This window comes from Oncorhynchus gorbuscha, linkage group LG02 (assembly GCF_021184085.1).
Source record: "Oncorhynchus gorbuscha isolate QuinsamMale2020 ecotype Even-year linkage group LG02, OgorEven_v1.0, whole genome shotgun sequence".
Lineage (NCBI taxonomy): Eukaryota > Metazoa > Chordata > Actinopteri > Salmoniformes > Salmonidae > Oncorhynchus > Oncorhynchus gorbuscha.
The window spans coordinates 43,413,753-43,434,134 of NC_060174.1; the positions used below are offsets into that span (position 1 = coordinate 43,413,753).

The 20,382-nt window shown below is 39.7% G+C and overlaps 1 protein-coding gene across 1 annotated transcript in view; it reads right to left on the reverse strand.

Annotated features, from left to right (window-relative positions):
- Positions 1-482: 482 nt before the first annotated feature.
- Positions 483-20,382, reverse strand: part of LOC123992876 (carbohydrate sulfotransferase 1-like) — a 70,794-nt gene continuing 50,894 nt past the window's right edge. The window contains exon 3 of the mRNA XM_046294485.1: positions 483-1,977. Coding sequence (XP_046150441.1) covers positions 839-1,977 — 1,139 coding nt within the window. The 3' untranslated portion in view covers positions 483-838. The remainder of the gene's footprint in view (positions 1,978-20,382) is intronic.

Genomic DNA, 20,382 nt, shown 5'->3' on the forward strand with positions numbered 1-20,382 from the left:
AAATATCTTAAACAACGAAATATCTTAAACAACTGGGCATAAACAAAACATGCTTGGAGATATTAAATGTGATGAAGTCAACGAGGCTGCGTTTACACAGGCAAAGATGATCTATTATATTTACAAGATAGTCAAGTGACCGCTCTAACAATGGAAATACGTGTCCTAAAAGATGGAAGGCAGGTTGGAGGAGGCAAGATCAGCAAGTGGGACCGTTCTAGCCAATGAGAGGGCAGTGTTGAATTTGGTTGACAAAAACTGCTGATTTGCTTCATGAGGCTTATTTGATCTAATAAAAGTTTTGTAATGGTTAGGTTGTTACAAATGCACTGATATAAGTGGACGCACGTGAAAAAAACAACAACTTTGTATTGGAGTTGTGTATGTTGTTAGCACGCATATCTGGACTCTCATTGGCTAGAATGGTTCTACCTGATCTCGTCTCCTCCCGCCTTCCATCTTTGAGAACATGTATTTCCATTGTTAGAGCGGTCACTCGACTATCTTGTCAATATAATATATAATATTTGGTGATGTACAACTTCGTATCATTGGCTAGGTCTACACAGACAGTACAATTCTGATCTTTCACCCAATTATAGGCAAAATAGCTGATCTGATTGGTCAAAATGTATTTATTTGATTTAACCCTTATTTTACCAGGTAAGTTGACTGAGAACACATTCTCATTTACAGCAACGACCTGGGGAATAGTTACAGGGGAGAGGATTTGTAAAGACCAATTAGTGGAAAAAGATCCAAATGGGACTGCCTGTGTGAAAACAGTTACACTATGAAGCTCGTGTAGCATTACATCCAACCACCTGCATGGTCACAGTTATAGGAGAGTCTGAAATGTCCTGGGCTCCACCAAACTATTTGACATGTTTCTGAGATCAGCCACAGAGTGGACCACCCTGTAGCCTAGAAGAGAGAGTGTATCATTGCAGAGCGTCTGCAAAGTCCTCACTATATCAAACCCTAGTCTTAGCCTCCAGCTCTCTGCTGTGGCTTTGGAGTCTCTGGTGGTGGAATACTTATAGTTCCACTCGGATGTAGAAGGCACGCTGTTGTTGGTGTTCTGTGCGATCCACGAGCGCACGTTCTCGTCCATCTCCAGTCCCACAAACTTGTATAGCTCCCGGGCCTTCTCCGCTGGGTTAATGGCCAGGTCCTCATAGCGGACCAGGAGGTAGCGTCCACGCAGCCATGCCGGTCTCTGCAGCCCCATCTCTGCCGACTCTGCCATGTCCCTACAGGTGCTGGTGATCTGCGATAGGTCCACGTAGCGTGGCTTCCTGCCTGTAGCATTCCAGATCTTCCAGGCGCGGAACTGCTCAGAGAAGGCCATCATCCGTGAGGCCAGGATGGCTCTGGGATCACGCACCAAGTGTACAATCCTCAAGTCCAGCCGTGGGTCCTCGGTCAGGGTACGCAGGTCCCCCACCTCCGGAACACGAACTGTCTTGATGGCCACGTGACCCCGCGACAGACATGCCATGGAGGCCAGGGTGAGGTTCAGCGCACCGCACTTCTTGGGGCACCAGGTCTCATCAGGCTGACCCCCAGAGGCCCCCTCCCCACCCTCGGGGCACACAGGGTTGGAGCAGAGTGCTCGGCTGGAGCTACGGCGAAAGAAGGACCCAGTGATGTGTTCCTGGGGCTCGGGGCGGATGTAGTTCTCCAGGAAGCGCAGGTCACAGGTGTAGAGGTTAAGGAGGAGGTCCCGGTAGGCCCCCAGCAGGGCCCGTCGGTCCAGGGCTCGACGCAGCCTACTGCTGGAGTTGGTGAAGGCCTGTTGGACGTGGTAAAGGGGCTCGAACACATAGAAGATTCCAGGGTGCTGGTTGAAGAGCTGGCCAGTGAAGGAGGAGCCGCTGCGTGTGGTGGTGAACAGGAGGATGTGGCGCCGGGAGGCCGCGGCCGACATCTCCATGGGCAACATGCTGTCGTCACACAGAGCTCTCCACCTGGAGTCTAGATGTACAAAGGGACAAGGAGAGGATCTGTACCCCATGTAATACACATAGAATCCTATTGTACTGTGAAGAATTTCATAAACTACAGTAGCGGCATTTGCTTCTAGAAAACGATACAGTTGATTAAGTATTAAAGTATTAATAGTAGAATAAAAAATGATGGTCAACCAAGGCCCATAATATTGTTTTACATTTTCTCATCAATCTGCACACAATGCCCCATAAAGACAAAGTAAAAACAGGTTTTTAATTGTTTCTGCAAAATGTATTAAAAAACAACGGAAATATCACATTTACATAACTATTCAGACTCTATACTCAGTACTTTGTTGAAAGACCTATGGCAGCAATTACAGCCTTGAGTCTTTTTGGGTATGACGCTACAAGCTTGGCACACCTGTATTTGGGAGTTTCTCTCTCTGTACTTCTCTCCATTCATCTTTCCCTCAATCCTGACTAGTCTCCCAGTCCCTGCCACTGAAAAACATCTCCCACAGTATGTTGCTGCCACCACCATGCTTCCCCGTAGGGATGGTGCCTTGTTTCCTCCAGATGTGAAGCTTGCATTCAGGCCAAAGTGTTCTTGGTTTAATCAGACCAGATAATCTTGTTTGTCATGGCCTGAGAGTGCCTTTTGGCGAACTCCAAGCGAGCTGTCATGGGCCTTTTACTGAGGAGTGGCTTCTGTCTGGCTATTATACCATAAAAGGCTGATTGGTGGAGCGCTGCAGAGATGGTTGTCTATCTGGAATGTTCCCCCATTTCCACAGAGGAACTCTGGAGCTCTGTCAGAGTGGCCATCGGGTTCTTGGTCACCTCCCTGACCAAGGCCCTTTTCCCCCAATTGCTCAGTTTGGCCGGGCGGCCAGCTCGAGGAAGAGTCTTGGTGGTTCCAAACTTCTTCTATTTAAGAATGATGGAGGCCACTGTGTTCTTTGGGACCTTCAATGCTGCAGACATTTTTTGGTACCCTTCCCCAGATCTATGCCTCGACACAATTCTGTCTCTGAGCTCTACAGACAATTCCTTCGACTTGTCCTGGTTTTTGTTTTTTTGCTCTGACATGCACTGTCAACTGTGGGACTTTATATAGACAAGTGTGTGCCTTTCCAAATCATGTCTAATCAATTGAATTTACCACAGGTGGACTCCAATCAAGTTGTAGAAACATCTCAAGGATGATCAATGAAAACAGGATGCACCTGAGCTCAATTTCGATTCTGAATACTTATGTAAGGTATTTATTTTATTTGTAATACAGGCTGTAATGTAACAAAATATGGAAATAGTCAAGGGGTCTGAATACTTTTCTCGAATGCACTGTACAATATTAATGGTCTTGGTTGACTATTATTCTTTATTCCACTACTTTATGAATACAACTTTGAATATGAATTGATTGCCTAATCCACTCAAACTATATTTTGTTATTTTTGTGTAACTTGCCACATCATATTTGCTTCTCTAAAATCCTAAATCTTGAAAACTTGACTGCTGACATGCAAAACATTGTGGGACTGTATCAAGAGTGGATTAATTTTTAAAAAATAAAAAGATAGTTTTGGTATTTTTCCTTTAAGGAGATTATTTGTTAAATTATTCCTTTAAGGAGAACACCATCAGACAAAGATGTTCTGCAATCAACCCTAAGTTCTTAACACATAGACACATGGAAAGAAAGAAGCTTATAAAATAAAATAGAATCTGGTTTCATCATCATTAACAGAGGACTGAGAAAAACCAAGTGAAGATTCTATCAAGCCAATTTCCTTAATAATTCAGAAGGTAAACATGCATGAGTAAGATGCTTGTCTGCCGATGTTTACCCAGGGACCAGTGAAATGGTTCCTCTAAATATAGAGCAGATTGCTACCATGTGTAATTACTGCTGATGAGGAGTTGATTGCAAATGGGACGTTACTTTTATGCGGAGACGAGCTAGACGAAAGGTGCATACAGCCACCGCACAAAAGCTGATTAATTAAGATAAATTGGAAGATAATTGTCAAATGAATCAAAATGAATCACAGATATTACATCTCTCTCATCCTTTCCTCCATGAAAAAGGGGAATTCCCTTGGTGAAGGATTAGCCTACCATTTTCTCTCTCGAGTGTCACTGACTAATGCCCCCACACAAACAAATGTGGCTTTTATGTGGAAAAAAACATTGGAAAAATCAAACTTGTGAACCTTAAATATACAGTACCAGTCAAGTTTTGGGGTTTTCTTTATTTGTACTATTTTCTACATTGTAGAATAATAGTGAAGACATCGAAACTATGAAATAACACATATGGAGTCATGTAGTAAGCAAAAAAAGTGTTAAACAAATCAAAATAGATTCTTTAAAGTAGCTACCCATTGCTTTGATGACAGCCTTGCACACTCTTGGCATTCTCTCAACCAGCTTCACCTGGAATGCTTTTCAAACAGTCTTGAAGGAGTTCCCACATATGCTGAGCTCTTGTTGGATGCTTTTCCTTCACTCTGCGGTCCAACTTATCCCAAACCATCTCAATTGGGTTGGGTGGTGTGATTGTGGAAGCCAAGTCATCTGATGCAGCACTCCATCACTCTCCTTCTTGGTCAAATAGCCCTTACATAGCCTGGAGGTGGGTTGGGCCATTGTCCTATTAAAAACAACAAATGATAGTCCCACTAAGCGCAAACCAGATCGGGTGGAATATCGCTGTAGAATGCTGTGGTAGCCATGCTGATTAAGTGTGCCTTGAATTCTAAATAAATCACTGACAGTGTCACCAGCAAAACACCCCCACACCATCACACTTCCTCCTCTAATGCTTCACAGTGGGAATCACACATGCAGAGATCAAAAGTTCACCTATTCTGAATCTCACAAAGACACAGTGGTTGGAACCAAAAATCGCAAATTTGGACTCATCAGACCAAAGGACAGATTTCCACAGGTCTAATGTCCATTGATCGTGTTTCTTGGCCCAAGCAAATCTCTTCTTATTATTGGTGTCCTTTAGTAGTGTTTTTTTTTGCAGCAAGTCAACCATGAAGGCCTGATTCACACATTCTCCTCTGAACAGTTGATGTTGAGATGTGTCTGTTACTTGAACTCTGTGAAGCATTTATTTGGGCTGAAATCACTGAGGCTGGTAACTCTAATGAAGTTATCCTCTATAGCAGAGGTAATTCTGGGTCTTCCTTTCCTGGGACGGTCCTCATGAGAGCCAGTTTCATCATTGCACTGAATGGTTTTTGTGACTGCACTTGAAGAAACGTTCAAAATTCTTGACATTTTCCGGATTGACTGACCTTCATGTTGTTTCTCTTTGCTTATTTGAGCTGTTCTTGTAATAATATGGACTTGGTATTTTACCAAATAGGGCTATCTTCTGTATACAACCCCTACCTTGTCACAACACAACTGATTGGCTCAAACTCATTAAGAAGGAAAGGAATTCCACAAATTGACTTTTAACAAGGCACACCTGTTACTTGAAATGTATTCCCAGTGACTACCTCATGAAGCTGGTTGAGAGAATGGTTACTACATGATTCCATATGTGTTATGTCATAGTTCTGATGTCTTCACTATTATTCTACAATGTAGAAAATAGTCAAAACAAAGAAAAACCTTTGAATGAGTAGGTGTGTCCAAACTTTTAACTGGTATTGTATATACTCAATAATGAGGTATATGAAATATATTATCAATCAATTATAAAATAGGAACATCTATGTATGCCCTCTACTGGTCACATTTAGAGTGACTGCTGGCCATCAGTTGAAATCGTCACATAAAGAACACAAATTAGAATGTCTAGATACATAATAGTAATTTTCAAGGAATATTGTACTTTAATTAACTGGAACAAAATATATACAGTAGAACATATAGCTACTTCTGTACAGTAGAACATATAGCTACTTCTGTACAGTAGAACAGATTGCTACTTCTGTACAGTAGAACAGATTGCTACTTCTGTACAGTAGAACAGACTGCTACTTCTGTACAATGGAACATATAGCTACTTCTGTACAGTAGAACATATAGCTACTTCTGTACAGTAGAACAGATAGCTACTTCTGTACAATGGAACATATAGCTACTTCTGTACAGTAGAACATGTAACTACTTCTGTACAGTAGAAAATATAGCTACTTCTGTACAGTAGAACATATAGCTACTTCTGTACAGTAGAACATATAGCTACTTCTGTACAGTGGAACAGATAGCTACTTCTGTACAGTGGAACAGATTGCTACTTCTGTACAGTGGAACAGATTGCTACTTCTGTACAGTGGAACAGATTGCTACTTCTGTACAGTGGAACAGATTGCTACTTCTGTACAGTGGAACAGATTGCTACTTCTGTAACAGTGTAAACAGATAGCTACTTCTGTAACAGTGGAACAGATAGCTACTTCTGTAACAGTAGAACAGATAGCTACTTCTGTAACAGTAGAACAGATAGCTACTTCTGTAACAGTAGAACAGATAGCTACTTCTGTAACAGTAGAACAGATAGCTACTTCTGTAACAGTAGAACAGATAGCTACTTCTGTAACAGTAGAACAGATAGCTACTTCTGTAACAGTAGAACAGATAGCTACTTCTGTAACCGTAGAACAGATAGCTACTTCTGTAACAGTAGAACAGATAGCTACTTCTGTAACAGTAGAACAGATAGCTACTTCTGTAACAATAGAACAGATAGCTACAGTTCTTTTGTACAATAGAGCAGACAGCTACTACTGTACAGTAGAACATACAGCTACAGTACTTCTGTATGGTAGAACAGATAGCTACTTCTGTACGGTAGAATATGTAGCTACTTCGGTACAGTGGAACAGATAGATACTTCTGTACAGTGGAACAGATTGTTACTTCTGTACAGTAGAATATGTAGCTACTTCGGTACAGTAGAACAGATAGATACTTCTGTACAGTAGAACAGATTGCTACTTCTGTACAGTAGAACAGATAGCTACTTCTGTACAGTAGAACAGATTGCTACTTCTGTACAGTAGAACAAATAGCTACTTCTGTATAGTAGAACAGATAGCTACTTCTGTAACAGTAGAACATATCGCTAATTATGTAGAGTAGAACATATAGATACTTCTGTACAATAGAACAGATGGCTACTTCTGTACAATAGAACAGATGGCTACTTCTGTACAATAGAACAGATGGCTACTTCTGTACAATAGAACAGATGGCTACTTCTGGACAATAGAACAGATGGCTACTTCTGTACAGTAGAACAGTTGGCTACTTCTGTACAGTAGAACAGATTTCTACTTCTGTACAGTAGAACAGACTGCTACTTCTGTACAATGGAACATATAGCTACTTCTGTACAGTAGAACATATAGCTATTTCTGTACAGTAGAACAGATAGCTACTTCTGTACAATGGAACATATAGCTACTTCTGTACAGTAGAACATATAGCTACTTCTGTACAGTAGAACATATAGCTACTTCTGTACAGTGGAACAGATAGCTACTTCTGTACAGTGGAACAGATTGCTACTTCTGTACAGTGGAACAGATTGCTACTTCTGTACAGTGGAACAGATTGCTACTTCTGTACAGTGGAACAGATTGCTACTTCTGTACAGTGGAACAGATTGGAACAGATTGCTACTTCTGTACAGTGGAACAGATTGCTACTTCTGTACAGTGGAACAGATTGCTACTTCTGTACAGTGGAACAGATTGCTACTTCTGTACAGTGGAACAGATTGCTACTTCTGTACAGTGGAACAGATTGCTACTTCTGTACAGTGGAACAGATTGCTACTTCTGTACAGTGGAACAGATTGCTACTTCTGTACAGTGGAACAGATTGCTACTTCTGTAACAGTGTAAACAGATAGCTACTTCTGTAACAGTGGAACAGATAGCTACTTCTGTAACAGTGGAACAGATAGCTACTTCTGTAACAGTGGAACAGATAGCTACTTCTGTAACAGTGGAACAGATAGCTACTTCTGTAACAGTGGAACAGATAGCTACTTCTGTAACAGTAGAACAGATAGCTACTTCTGTAACAGTAGAACAGATAGCTACAGTTATTTTGTACAATAGAGCAGACAGCTACTACTGTACAGTAGAACATACAGCTACAGTACTTCTGTACGGTAGAATATGTAGCTACTTCGGTACAGTAGAACAGATTGTTACTTCTGTACAGTAGAATATGTAGCTACTTCGGTACAGTAGAACAGATAGATACTTCTGTACAGTAGAACAGATTGCTACTTCTGTACAGTAGAACAGATTGCTACTTCTGTACAGTAGAACAGATTGCTACTTCTGTACAGTAGAACAGATTGCTACTTCTGTATAGTAGAACAGATAGCTACTTCTGTAACAGTAGAACATATCGCTACAGTTCTTTTGTACAATAGAACAGACAGCTACTTCTGTACAATGGAACATATAGCTCCAGTTCTGTGCATTAGAACATATATCTACTTCTGTACAGTAGAACATACAGCTACAGTACTTCTGTATGGTAGAACAGATAGCTACTTCTGTACAGTAGAATATGTAGCTACTTCTGTACAGTAGAATATGTAGCTACTTCTGTACAGTAGAATATGTAGCTACTTCGGTACAGTAGAACAGATAGCTACTTCTGTACAGTAGAACAGATAGATACTTCTGTACAGTAGAACAGATAGCTTCTTCTGGACAGTAGAACAGATAGATACTTCTGTACAGTAGAACAAATAGCTTCTTCTGGACAGTAGAACATATAGCTAATTATGTAGAGTAGAACATATAGATACTTCTGTACAATAGAACAGATGGCTACTTCTGTACAATAGAACAGATGGCTACTTCTGTACAATAGAACAGATGGCTACTTCTGTACAATAGAACAGATGGCTACTTCTGTACAATAGAACAGATGGCTACTTCTGTACAGTAGAACAGATAGCTACTTCTGTACAGTAGAACAGATTGCTTCTTCTTGACAGTAGAAAAAATAGCTACTTGTGTACAGTAGAACAGATGGCTACTTCTGTACAGTAGAACATATAGCTACTTCTGTACAGTAGAACAGATAGCTACTTCTGTACAGTGGAACATATAGCTACTTCTGTACAGTGGAACATATAGCTACTTCTGTACAGTGGAACATATAGCTACTTCTGTACAGTAGAACAGATAGCTACTTCTGTATAGTAGAACAGATAGCTACTTCTGTAACAGTAGAACATATCGCTACAGTTCTTTTGTACAGTGGAACAGACAGCTACTTCTGTACAGTGGAACAGACAGCTACTTCTGTACAGTGGAACAGACAGCTACTTCTGTACAGTGGAACAGACAGCTACTTCTGTACAGTGGAACAGACAGCTACTTCTGTACAGTGGAACAGACAGCTACTTCTGTACAGTGGAACAGATAGCTACTTCTGTACAGTGGAACAGACAGCTACTTCTGTACAGTGGAACAGACAGCTACTTCTGTACAGTATAGACAGCTACTTCTGTACAGTAGAACAGATTGCTACTTCTGTACAGTAGAACAGATTGCTACTTCTGTACAGTAGAACAGATTGCTACTTCTGTAACAGTAGAACAGATTTCTACTTCTGTACAGTAGAACAGATTGCTAAGATACTTCTGGACAGTAGAACAGATAGCTAAGCTACTTCTGGACAGTAGAACAGATAGCTAAGCTACTTCTGTACAGTAGAACAGATAGCTAAGATACTTCTGGACAGTAGAACAGATAGCTACTTCTGGACAGTAGAACAGATAGCTACTTGTGTACAGTAGAACAGACTGGCTACTTCTGTACAATAGAACATATAGCTACTTCTGTACAGTAGAACAGATAGCTACTTCTGTACAGTGGAACAGATAGCTACTTCTGTACAGTGGAACAGATGGCTACTTCTGTACAGTAGAACATATAGCTACTTCTGTACAGTAGAACAGATAGCTACTTCTGTACAGTAGAACAGATAGCTACTTCTGTACAGTGGAACAGCTACTTCTGTACAGTGGAACATATAGCTACTTCTGCTAGAACAGATTACTTCTGTGTAGAACAGATAGCTACTTCTGAACAGTAGAACATATCGCTACTTCTGTACAGTGGAACAGACAGCTACTTCTGTACAGTGGAACAGACAGCTACTTCTGTACAGTGGAACAGACAGCTACTTCTGTACAGTGGAACAGACAGCTACTTCTGTACAGTGGAACAGACAGCTACTTCTGTACAGTGGAACAGACAGCTACTTCTGTACAGTGGAACAGACAGCTACTTCTGTACAGTGGAACAGACAGCTACTTCTGTACAGTGGAACAGACAGCTACTTCTGTACAGTGGAACAGACAGCTACTTCTGTACAGTAGAACAGATTGCTACTTCTGTACAGTAGAACAGATTGCTACTTCTGTACAGTAGAACAGATTGCTACTTCTGTAACAGTAGAACAGATTTCTACTTCTGTAACAGTAGAACAGATTTCTACTTCTGTAACAGTAGAACAGATTGCTAAGATACTTCTGGACAGTAGAACAGATAGCTAAGCTACTTCTGGACAGTAGAACAGATAGCTAAGATACTTCTGGACAGTAGAACAGATAGCTAAGCTACTTCTGGACAGTAGAACAGATAGCTTCTTCTGGACAGTAGAACAGACTGCTACTTCTGTACAATGGAACATATAGCTACTTCTGTACAGTAGAACATATAGCTACTTCTGTACAGTAGAACAGATAGCTACTTCTGTACAATGGAACATATAGCTACTTCTGTACAGTGGAACATATAACTACTTCTGTACAGTGGAACATATAACTACTTCTGTACAGTAGAACAAATAGCTTCTTCTGGACAGTAGAACATATAGCGAATTATGTAGAGTAGAACATATAGATACTTCTGTACAGTAGAAAAAATAGCTACTTGTGTACAGTAGAATAGATGGCTACTTCTGTACAATGGAACATATAGCTACGCTACTTCTGGACAGTAGAACAGACAGCTACGCTACTTCTGGACAGTAGAACAGACAGCTACGCTACTTCTGGACATTAGAACAGATAGCTCCGCTACTTCTGGACAGTATAACAGAAAGCTACGCTACTTCTGGACAGTAGAACAGATAGCTACGCTACTTCTGGACATTAGAACAGATAGCTAAGCAACTTCTGGACAGTAGAACAGATAGCTTCTTCTGGACAGTAGAATGTGTAGCTACTTCGGTACAGTAGAACAGACTGCTACTTCTGTACAATGGAACATATAGCTACTTCTGTACAGTAGAACAGACTGCTACTTCTGTACAATGGAACATATAGCTACTTCTGTACAGTAGAACATATAGCTACTTCTGTACAGTAGAACAGATAGATACTTCTGTACAATGGAACATATAGCTACTTCTGTACAGTAGAACATATAGCTACTTCTGTACAGTAGAACATATAGCTACTTCTGTACAGTGGAACATATAGCTACTTCTGTACAGTGGAACATATAGCTACTTCTGTAACAGTAGAACAGATAGCTACTTCTGTAACAGTAGAACAGATAGCTACTTCTGTAACAGTAGAACAGATAGCTACTTCTGTAACAGTAGAACAGATAGCTACTTCTGTAACAGTAGAACAGATAGCTACTTCTGTAACAGTAGAACAGATAGCTACTTCTGTAACAGTAGAACAGATAGCTACTTCTGTAACAGTAGAACAGATAGCTACTTCTGTAACAGTAGAACAGATAGCTACTTCTGTAACAGTAGAACAGATAGCTACTTCTGTAACAGTAGAACAGATAGCTACAGTTCTTTTGTACAATAGAGCAGACAGCTACTACTGTACAGTAGAACATACAGCTACAGTACTTCTGTATGGTAGAACAGATAGCTACTTCTGTACGGTAGAATATGTAGCTACTTACTTCTGTACAGTAGAACAGATTGTTACTTCTGTACAGTAGAATATGTAGCTACTTCAGTACAGTAGAACAGATTGCTACTTCTGTACAGTAGAACAGATTGCTACTTCTGTACAGTAGAACAGATGGCTACTTCTGGACAATAGAACAGATGGCTACTTCTGGACAATAGAACAGATGGCTAATTCTGTACAGTAGAACAGTTGGCTACTTCTGTACAGTAGAACAGATTGCTACTTCTGTACAGTAGAACAGATTGCTACTTCTGTAACAGTAGAACAGATAGATACTTCTGTACAGTAGAACAGATAGATACTTCTGTACAGTAGAACAGATTGTTACTTCTGTACAGTAGAATATGTAGCTACTTCGGTACAGTAGAACAGATAGATACTTCTGTACAGTAGAACAGATTGCTACTTCTGTACAGTAGAACAGATAGCTACTTCTGTACAGTAGAACAGATTGCTACTTCTGTACAGTAGAACAAATAGCTACTTCTGTATAGTAGAACAGATAGCTACTTCTGTAACAGTAGAACATATCGCTAATTATGTAGAGTAGAACATATCGCTAATTATGTAGAGTAGAACATATAGATACTTCTGTACAATAGAACAGATGGCTACTTCTGTACAATAGAACAGATTGCTACTTCTGTACAGTAGAACAGACTGCTACTTCTGTACAATGGAACATATAGCTACTTCTGTACAGTAGAACAGACTGCTACTTCTGTACAATGGAACATATAGCTACTTCTGTACAGTAGAACATATAGCTACTTCTGTACAGTAGAACAGATAGATACTTCTGTACAATGGAACATATAGCTACTTCTGTACAGTAGAACATATAGCTACTTCTGTACAGTAGAACATATAGCTACTTCTGTACAGTGGAACATATAGCTACTTCTGTACAGTGGAACAGATTGCTACTTCTGTACAGTGGAACAGATTGCTACTTCTGTACAGTGGAACAGATTGCTACTTCTGTACAGTGGAACAGATTGCTACTTCTGTAACAGTGTAAACAGATAGCTACTTCTGTAACAGTGGAACAGATAGCTACTTCTGTAACAGTGGAACAGATAGCTACTTCTGTAACAGTGGAACAGATAGCTACTTCTGTAACAGTGGAACAGATAGCTACTTCTGTAACAGTGGAACAGATAGCTACTTCTGTAACAGTGGAACAGATAGCTACTTCTGTAACAGTAGAACAGATAGCTACTTCTGTAACAGTAGAACAGATAGCTACAGTTCTTTTGTACAATAGAGCAGACAGCTACTACTGTACAGTAGAACATACAGCTACAGTACTTCTGTACGGTAGAATATGTAGCTACTTCGGTACAGTAGAACAGATTGTTACTTCTGTACAGTAGAATATGTAGCTACTTCGGTACAGTAGAACAGATAGATACTTCTGTACAGTAGAACAGATTGCTACTTCTGTACAGTAGAACATATAGCTACTTCTGTACAGTAGAACAGATTGCTACTTCTGTACAGTAGAACAAATAGCTACTTCTGTATAGTAGAACAGATAGCTACTTCTGTAACAGTAGAACATATCGCTACAGTTCTTTTGTACAATAGAACAGACAGCTACTTCTGTACAATGGAACATATAGCTCCAGTTCTGTGCATTAGAACATATATCTACTTCTGTACAGTAGAACATACAGCTACAGTACTTCTGTATGGTAGAACAGATAGCTACTTCTGTACAATAGAACAGATGGCTACTTCTGTACAATAGAACAGATGGCTACTTCTGTACAATAGAACAGATGGCTACTTCTGTACAATAGAACAGATGGCTACTTCTGTACAATAGAACAGATGGCTACTTCTGTACAATAGAACAGATGGCTACTTCTGTACAATAGAACAGATGGCTACTTCTGGACAATAGAACAGATGGCTACTTCTGTAAAATAGAACAGATGGCTACTTCTGTACAGTAGAACAGTTGGCTACTTCTGTACAGTAGAACAGATTGCTACTTCTGTACAGTAGAACAGACTGCTACTTCTGTAACAGTAGAACAGATAGCTACTTCTGTAACAGTAGAACAGACTGCTACTTCTGTACAATGGAACATATAGCTACTTCTGTACAGTAGAACATATAGCTACTTCTGTACAGTAGAACAGATAGATACTTCTATACAATGGAACATATAGCTACTTCTGTACAGTAGAACATATAGCTACTTCTGTACAGTAGAACATATAGCTACTTCTGTACAGTGGAACATATAGCTACTTCTGTACAGTGGAACAGATTGCTACTTCTGTACAGTGGAACAGATTGCTACTTCTGTACAGTGGAACAGATTGCTACTTCTGTACAGTGGAACAGATTGCTACTTCTGTAACAGTGTAAACAGATAGCTACTTCTGTAACAGTGGAACAGATAGCTACTTCTGTAACAGTGGAACAGATAGCTACTTCTGTAACAGTGGAACAGATAGCTACTTCTGTAACAGTGGAACAGATAGCTACTTCTGTAACAGTGGAACAGATAGCTACTTCTGTAACAGTGGAACAGATAGCTACTTCTGTAACAGTAGAACAGATAGCTACTTCTGTAACAGTAGAACAGATAGCTACAGTTCTTTTGTACAATAGAGCAGACAGCTACTACTGTACAGTAGAACATACAGCTACAGTACTTCTGTACGGTAGAATATGTAGCTACTTCTGTACAGTAGAACAGATTGTACTTCTGTACAGTAGAATATGTAGCTACTTCGGTACAGTAGAACAGATAGATACTTCTGTACAGTAGAACAGATTGCTACTTCTGTACAGTAGAACATATAGCTACTTCTGTACAGTAGAACAGATTGCTACTTCTGTACAGTAGAACAAATAGCTACTTCTGTATAGTAGAACAGATAGCTACTTCTGTAACAGTAGAACATATCGCTACAGTTCTTTTGTACAATAGAACAGACAGCTACTTCTGTACAATGGAACATATAGCTCCAGTTCTGTGCATTAGAACATATATCTACTTCTGTACAGTAGAACATACAGCTACAGTACTTCTGTATGGTAGAACAGATAGCTACTTCTGTACAATAGAACAGATGGCTACTTCTGTACAATAGAACAGATGGCTACTTCTGTACAATAGAACAGATGGCTACTTCTGTACAATAGAACAGATGGCTACTTCTGTACAATAGAACAGATGGCTACTTCTGTACAATAGAACAGATGGCTACTTCTGTACAATAGAACAGATGGCTACTTCTGGACAATAGAACAGATGGCTACTTCTGTAAAATAGAACAGATGGCTACGTCTGTACAGTAGAACAGTTGGCTACTTCTGTACAGTAGAACAGATTGCTACTTCTGTACAGTAGAACAGACTGCTACTTCTGTAACAGTAGAACAGATAGCTACTTCTGTAACAGTAGAACAGATAGCTACTTCTGTAACAGTAGAACAGATAGCTACTTCTGTAACAGTAGAACAGATAGCTACTTCTGTAACAGTAGAACAGATAGCTACTTCTGTAACAGTAGAACAGATAGCTACTTCTGTAACAGTAGAACAGATAGCTACAGTTCTTTTGTACAATAGAGCAGACAGCTACTACTGTACAGTAGAACATACAGCTACAGTACTTCTGTATGGTAGAACAGATAGCTACTTCTGTACGGTAGAATATGTAGCTACTTCGGTACAGTGGAACAGATAGATACTTCTGTACAGTAGAACAGATTGTTACTTCTGTACAGTAGAATATGTAGCTACTTCGGTACAGTAGAACAGATAGATACTTCTGTACAGTAGAACAGATTGCTACTTCTGTACAGTAGAACAGATTGCTACTTCTGTACAGTAGAACAAATAGCTACTTCTGTATAGTAGAACAGATAGCTACTTCTGTAACAGTAGAACATATCGCTAATTATGTAGAGTAGAACATATAGATACTTCTGTACAATAGAACAGATGGCTACTTCTGTACAATAGAACAGATGGCTACTTCTGTACAATAGAACAGATGGCTACTTCTGTACAATAGAACAGATGGCTACTTCTGTACAATAGAACAGATGGCTACTTCTGTACAATAGAACAGATGGCTACTTCTGTACAATAGAACAGATGGCTACTTCTGTACAATAGAACAGATGGCTACTTCTGTACAATAGAACAGATGGCTACTTCTGTACAATAGAACAGATGGCTACTTCTGGACAATAGAACAGATGGCTACTTCTGGACAATAGAACAGATGGCTACTTCTGTACAATAGAACAGATGGCTACTTCTGTACAGTAGAACAGTTGGCTACTTCTGTACAGTAGAACAGTTGGCTACTTCTGTACAGTAGAACAGATTACTACTTCTGTACAGTAGAACAGATTACTACTTCTGTACAGTAGAACAGACTGCTACTTCTGTACAATGGAACATATAGCTACTTCTGTACAGTAGAACAGACTGCTACTTCTGTACAATGGAACATATAGCTACTTCTGTACAGTAGAACATATAGCTACTTCTGTACAGTGGAACAGATTGCTACTTCTGTACAGTGGAACAGATTGCTACTTCTGTACAGTGGAACAGATTGCTACTTCTGTACAGTGGAACAGATTGCTACTTCTGTACAGTGGAACAGATTGCTACTTCTGTAACAGTGTAAACAGATAGCTACTTCTGTACAGTAGAACATATAGCTACTTCTGTACAGTAGAACATATAGCTACTTCTGTACAGTGGAACAGATTGCTACTTCTGTACAGTGGAACAGATTGCTACTTCTGTACAGTGGAACAGATTGCTACTTCTGTACAGTGGAACAGATTGCTACTTCTGTAACAGTGTAAACAGATAGCTACTTCTGTAACAGTGGAACAGATAGCTACTTCTGTAACAGTGGAACAGATAGCTACTTCTGTAACAGTGGAACAGATAGCTACTTCTGTAACAGTAGAACAGATAGCTACAGTTCTTTTGTACAATAGAGCAGACAGCTACTACTGTACAGTAGAACATACAGCTAGAGTACTTCTGTACGGTAGAATATGTAGCTACTTCGGTACAGTAGAACAGATAGATACTTCTGTACAGTGGAACAGATTGCTACTTCTGTACAGTAGAATATGTAGCTACTTCGGTACAGTAGAACAGATAGATACTTCTGTACAGTGGAACATATAGCTACTTCTGTAACAGTGGAACAGATAGCTACTTCTGTAACAGTAGAACAGATAGCTACTTCTGTAACAGTAGAACAGATAGCTACAGTACTTCTGTACGGTAGAATATGTAGCTACTTCGGTACAGTAGAACAGATAGATACTTCTGTACAGTGGAACAGATTGCTACTTCTGTACAGTGGAACAGATTGCTACTTCTGTACAGTGGAACAGATTGCTACTTCTGTAACAGTGTAAACAGATAGCTACTTCTGTAACAGTGGAACAGATAGCTACTTCTGTAACAGTGGAACAGATAGCTACTTCTGTAACAGTGGAACAGATAGCTACTTCTGTAACAGTGGAACAGATAGCTACTTCTGTAACAGTAGAACAGATAGCTACTTCTGTAACAGTAGAACAGATAGCTACTTCTGTAACAGTAGAACAGATAGCTACAGTTCTTTTGTACAATAGAGCAGACAGCTACTACTGTACAGTAGAACATACAGCTACAGTACTTCTGTACGGTAGAATATGTAGCTACTTCGGTACAGTAGAACAGATAGATACTTCTGTACAGTAGAACAGATTGTTACTTCTGTACAGTAGAATATGTAGCTACTTCGGTACAGTAGAACAGATAGATACTTCTGTACAGTAGAACAGATTGCTACTTCTGTACAGTAGAACAGATTGCTACTTCTGTACAGTAGAACAGATAGCTACTTCTGTACAGTAGAACAGATTGCTACTTCTGTACAGTAGAACAAATAGCTACTTCTGTATAGTAGAACAGATAGCTACTTCTGTAACAGTAGAACATATCGCTACAGTTCTTTTGTACAATAGAACAGACAGCTACTTCTGTACAATGGAACATATAGCTCCAGTTCTGTGCATTAGAACATATATCTACTTCTGTACAGTAGAACATACAGCTACAGTACTTCTGTATGGTAGAACAGATAGCTACTTCTGTACAGTAGAATATGTAGCTACTTCTGTACAGTAGAATATGTAGCTACTTCGGTACAGTAGAACAGATAGCTACTTCTGTACAGTAGAACAGATAGATACTTCTGTACAGTAGAACAGATAGCTTCTTCTGGACAGTAGAACAGATAGATATTTCTGTACAGTAGAACAAATAGCTTCTTCTGGACAGTAGAACATATAGCTAATTATGTAGAGTAGAACATATAGATACTTCTGTACAATAGAACAGATGGCTACTTCTGTACAATAGAACAGATGGCTACTTCTGTACAATAGAACAGATGGCTACTTCTGTACAATAGAACAGATGGCTACTTCTGTACAATAGAACAGATGGCTACTTCTGTACAATAGAACAGATGGCTACTTCTGTACAATAGAACAGATGGCTACTTCTGTACAATAGAACAGATGGCTACTTCTGTACAATAGAACAGATGGCTACTTCTGTACAATAGAACAGATGGCTACTTCTGTACAGTAGAACAGATGGCTACTTCTGTACAGTAGAACAGATGGCTACTTCTGTACAGTAGAACAGATAGCTACTTCTGTACAGTAGAACAGCTACGCTACTTCTGTACAGTAGAACAGATAGCTACTTCTGGACAGTAGAAAAAATAGCTACTTGTGTACAGTAGAACAGATGGCTACTTCTGTACAATGGAACATATAGCTACGCTACTTCTGGACAGTAGAACAGATAGCTACGCTCTTTCTGGACAGTAGAACAGATAGCTAAGCTACTTCTGGACAGTAGAACAGATAGCTAAGCTACTTCTGGACAGTAGAACAGATAGCTAAGCTACTTCTGGACAGTAGAACAGATAGCTAAGCTACTTCTGGACAGTAGAACAGATAGCTAAGCTACTTCTGGACACTAGAACAGATAGCTAAGCTACTTCTGGACACTAGAACAGATAGCTAAGCTACTTCTGGACACTAGAACAGATAGCTAAGCTTCTTCTGGACAGTAGAACAGACTGCTACTTCTGTACAATGGAACATATAGCTACTTCTGTACAGTAGAACATATAGCTACTTCTGTACAGTAGAACAGATAGCTACTTCTGTACAGTAGAAAAAATAGCTACTTGTGTACAGTAGAACAGATGGCTACTTCTGTACAATGGAACATATAGCTACTTCTGTACAGTGGAACATATAGCTACTTCTGTACAGTGGAACATATAGCTACTTCTGTACAGTAGAACATATAGATACTTCTGTACAGTAGAAAAAATAGCTACTTGTGTACAGTAGAACAGATGGCTACTTCTGTACAATGGAACATATAGCTACGTTACTTCTGGACAGTAGAACAGACAGCTACGCTACTTCTGGACAGTAGAACAGACAGCTACGCTACTTCTGGACAGTAGAACAGATAGCTACGCTACTTCTGGATAGTAGAACAGATAGCTATGCTACTTCTGGACAGTAGAACAGATAGCTAAGCTACTTCTGGACAGTAGAACAGATAGCTAAGCTACTTACATTTACATTTACATTTAAGTCATTTAGCAGACGCTCTTATCCAGAGCTTCTGGACAGTAGAACAGATAGCTTCTTCTGGACAGTAGAACAGACTGCTACTTCTGTACAATGGAACATATAGCTACTTCTGTACGGTAGAACATATAGCTACTTCTGTACAGTAGAACAGATAGCTACTTCTGTACAATGGAACATATAGCTACTTCTGTACAGTGGAACATATAGCTACTTCTGTACAGTGGAACATATAGCTACTTCTGTACAGTGGAACATATAGCTACTTCTGTACAGTAGAACAGATAGCTACTTCTGTATAGTAGAACAGATAGCTACTTCTGTAACAGTAGAACATATCGCTACAGTTCTTTTGTACAGTGGAACAGACAGCTACTTCTGTACAGTGGAACAGACAGCTACTTCTGTACAGTGGAACAGACAGCTACTTCTGTACAGTGGAACAGACAGCTACTTCTGTACAGTGGAACAGACAGCTACTTCTGTACAGTGGAACAGATTGCTACTTCTGTATAGTGACAGTAGAACAGATTGCTACCTCTGTACAGTAGAACAGATTGCTACCTCTGTACAGTAGAACAGATTGCTACTTCTGTAACAGTAGAACAGATTGCTACTTCTGTAACAGTAGAACAGATTGCTACTTCTGTAACAGTAGAACAGATTGCTAAGATACTTCTGTAACAGTAGAACAGATTGCTAAGATACTTCTGGACAGTAGAACAGATAGCTAAGCTACTTCTGGACAGTAGAACAGATAGCTAAGCTACTTCTGGACAGTAGAACAGATAGCTAAGCTACTT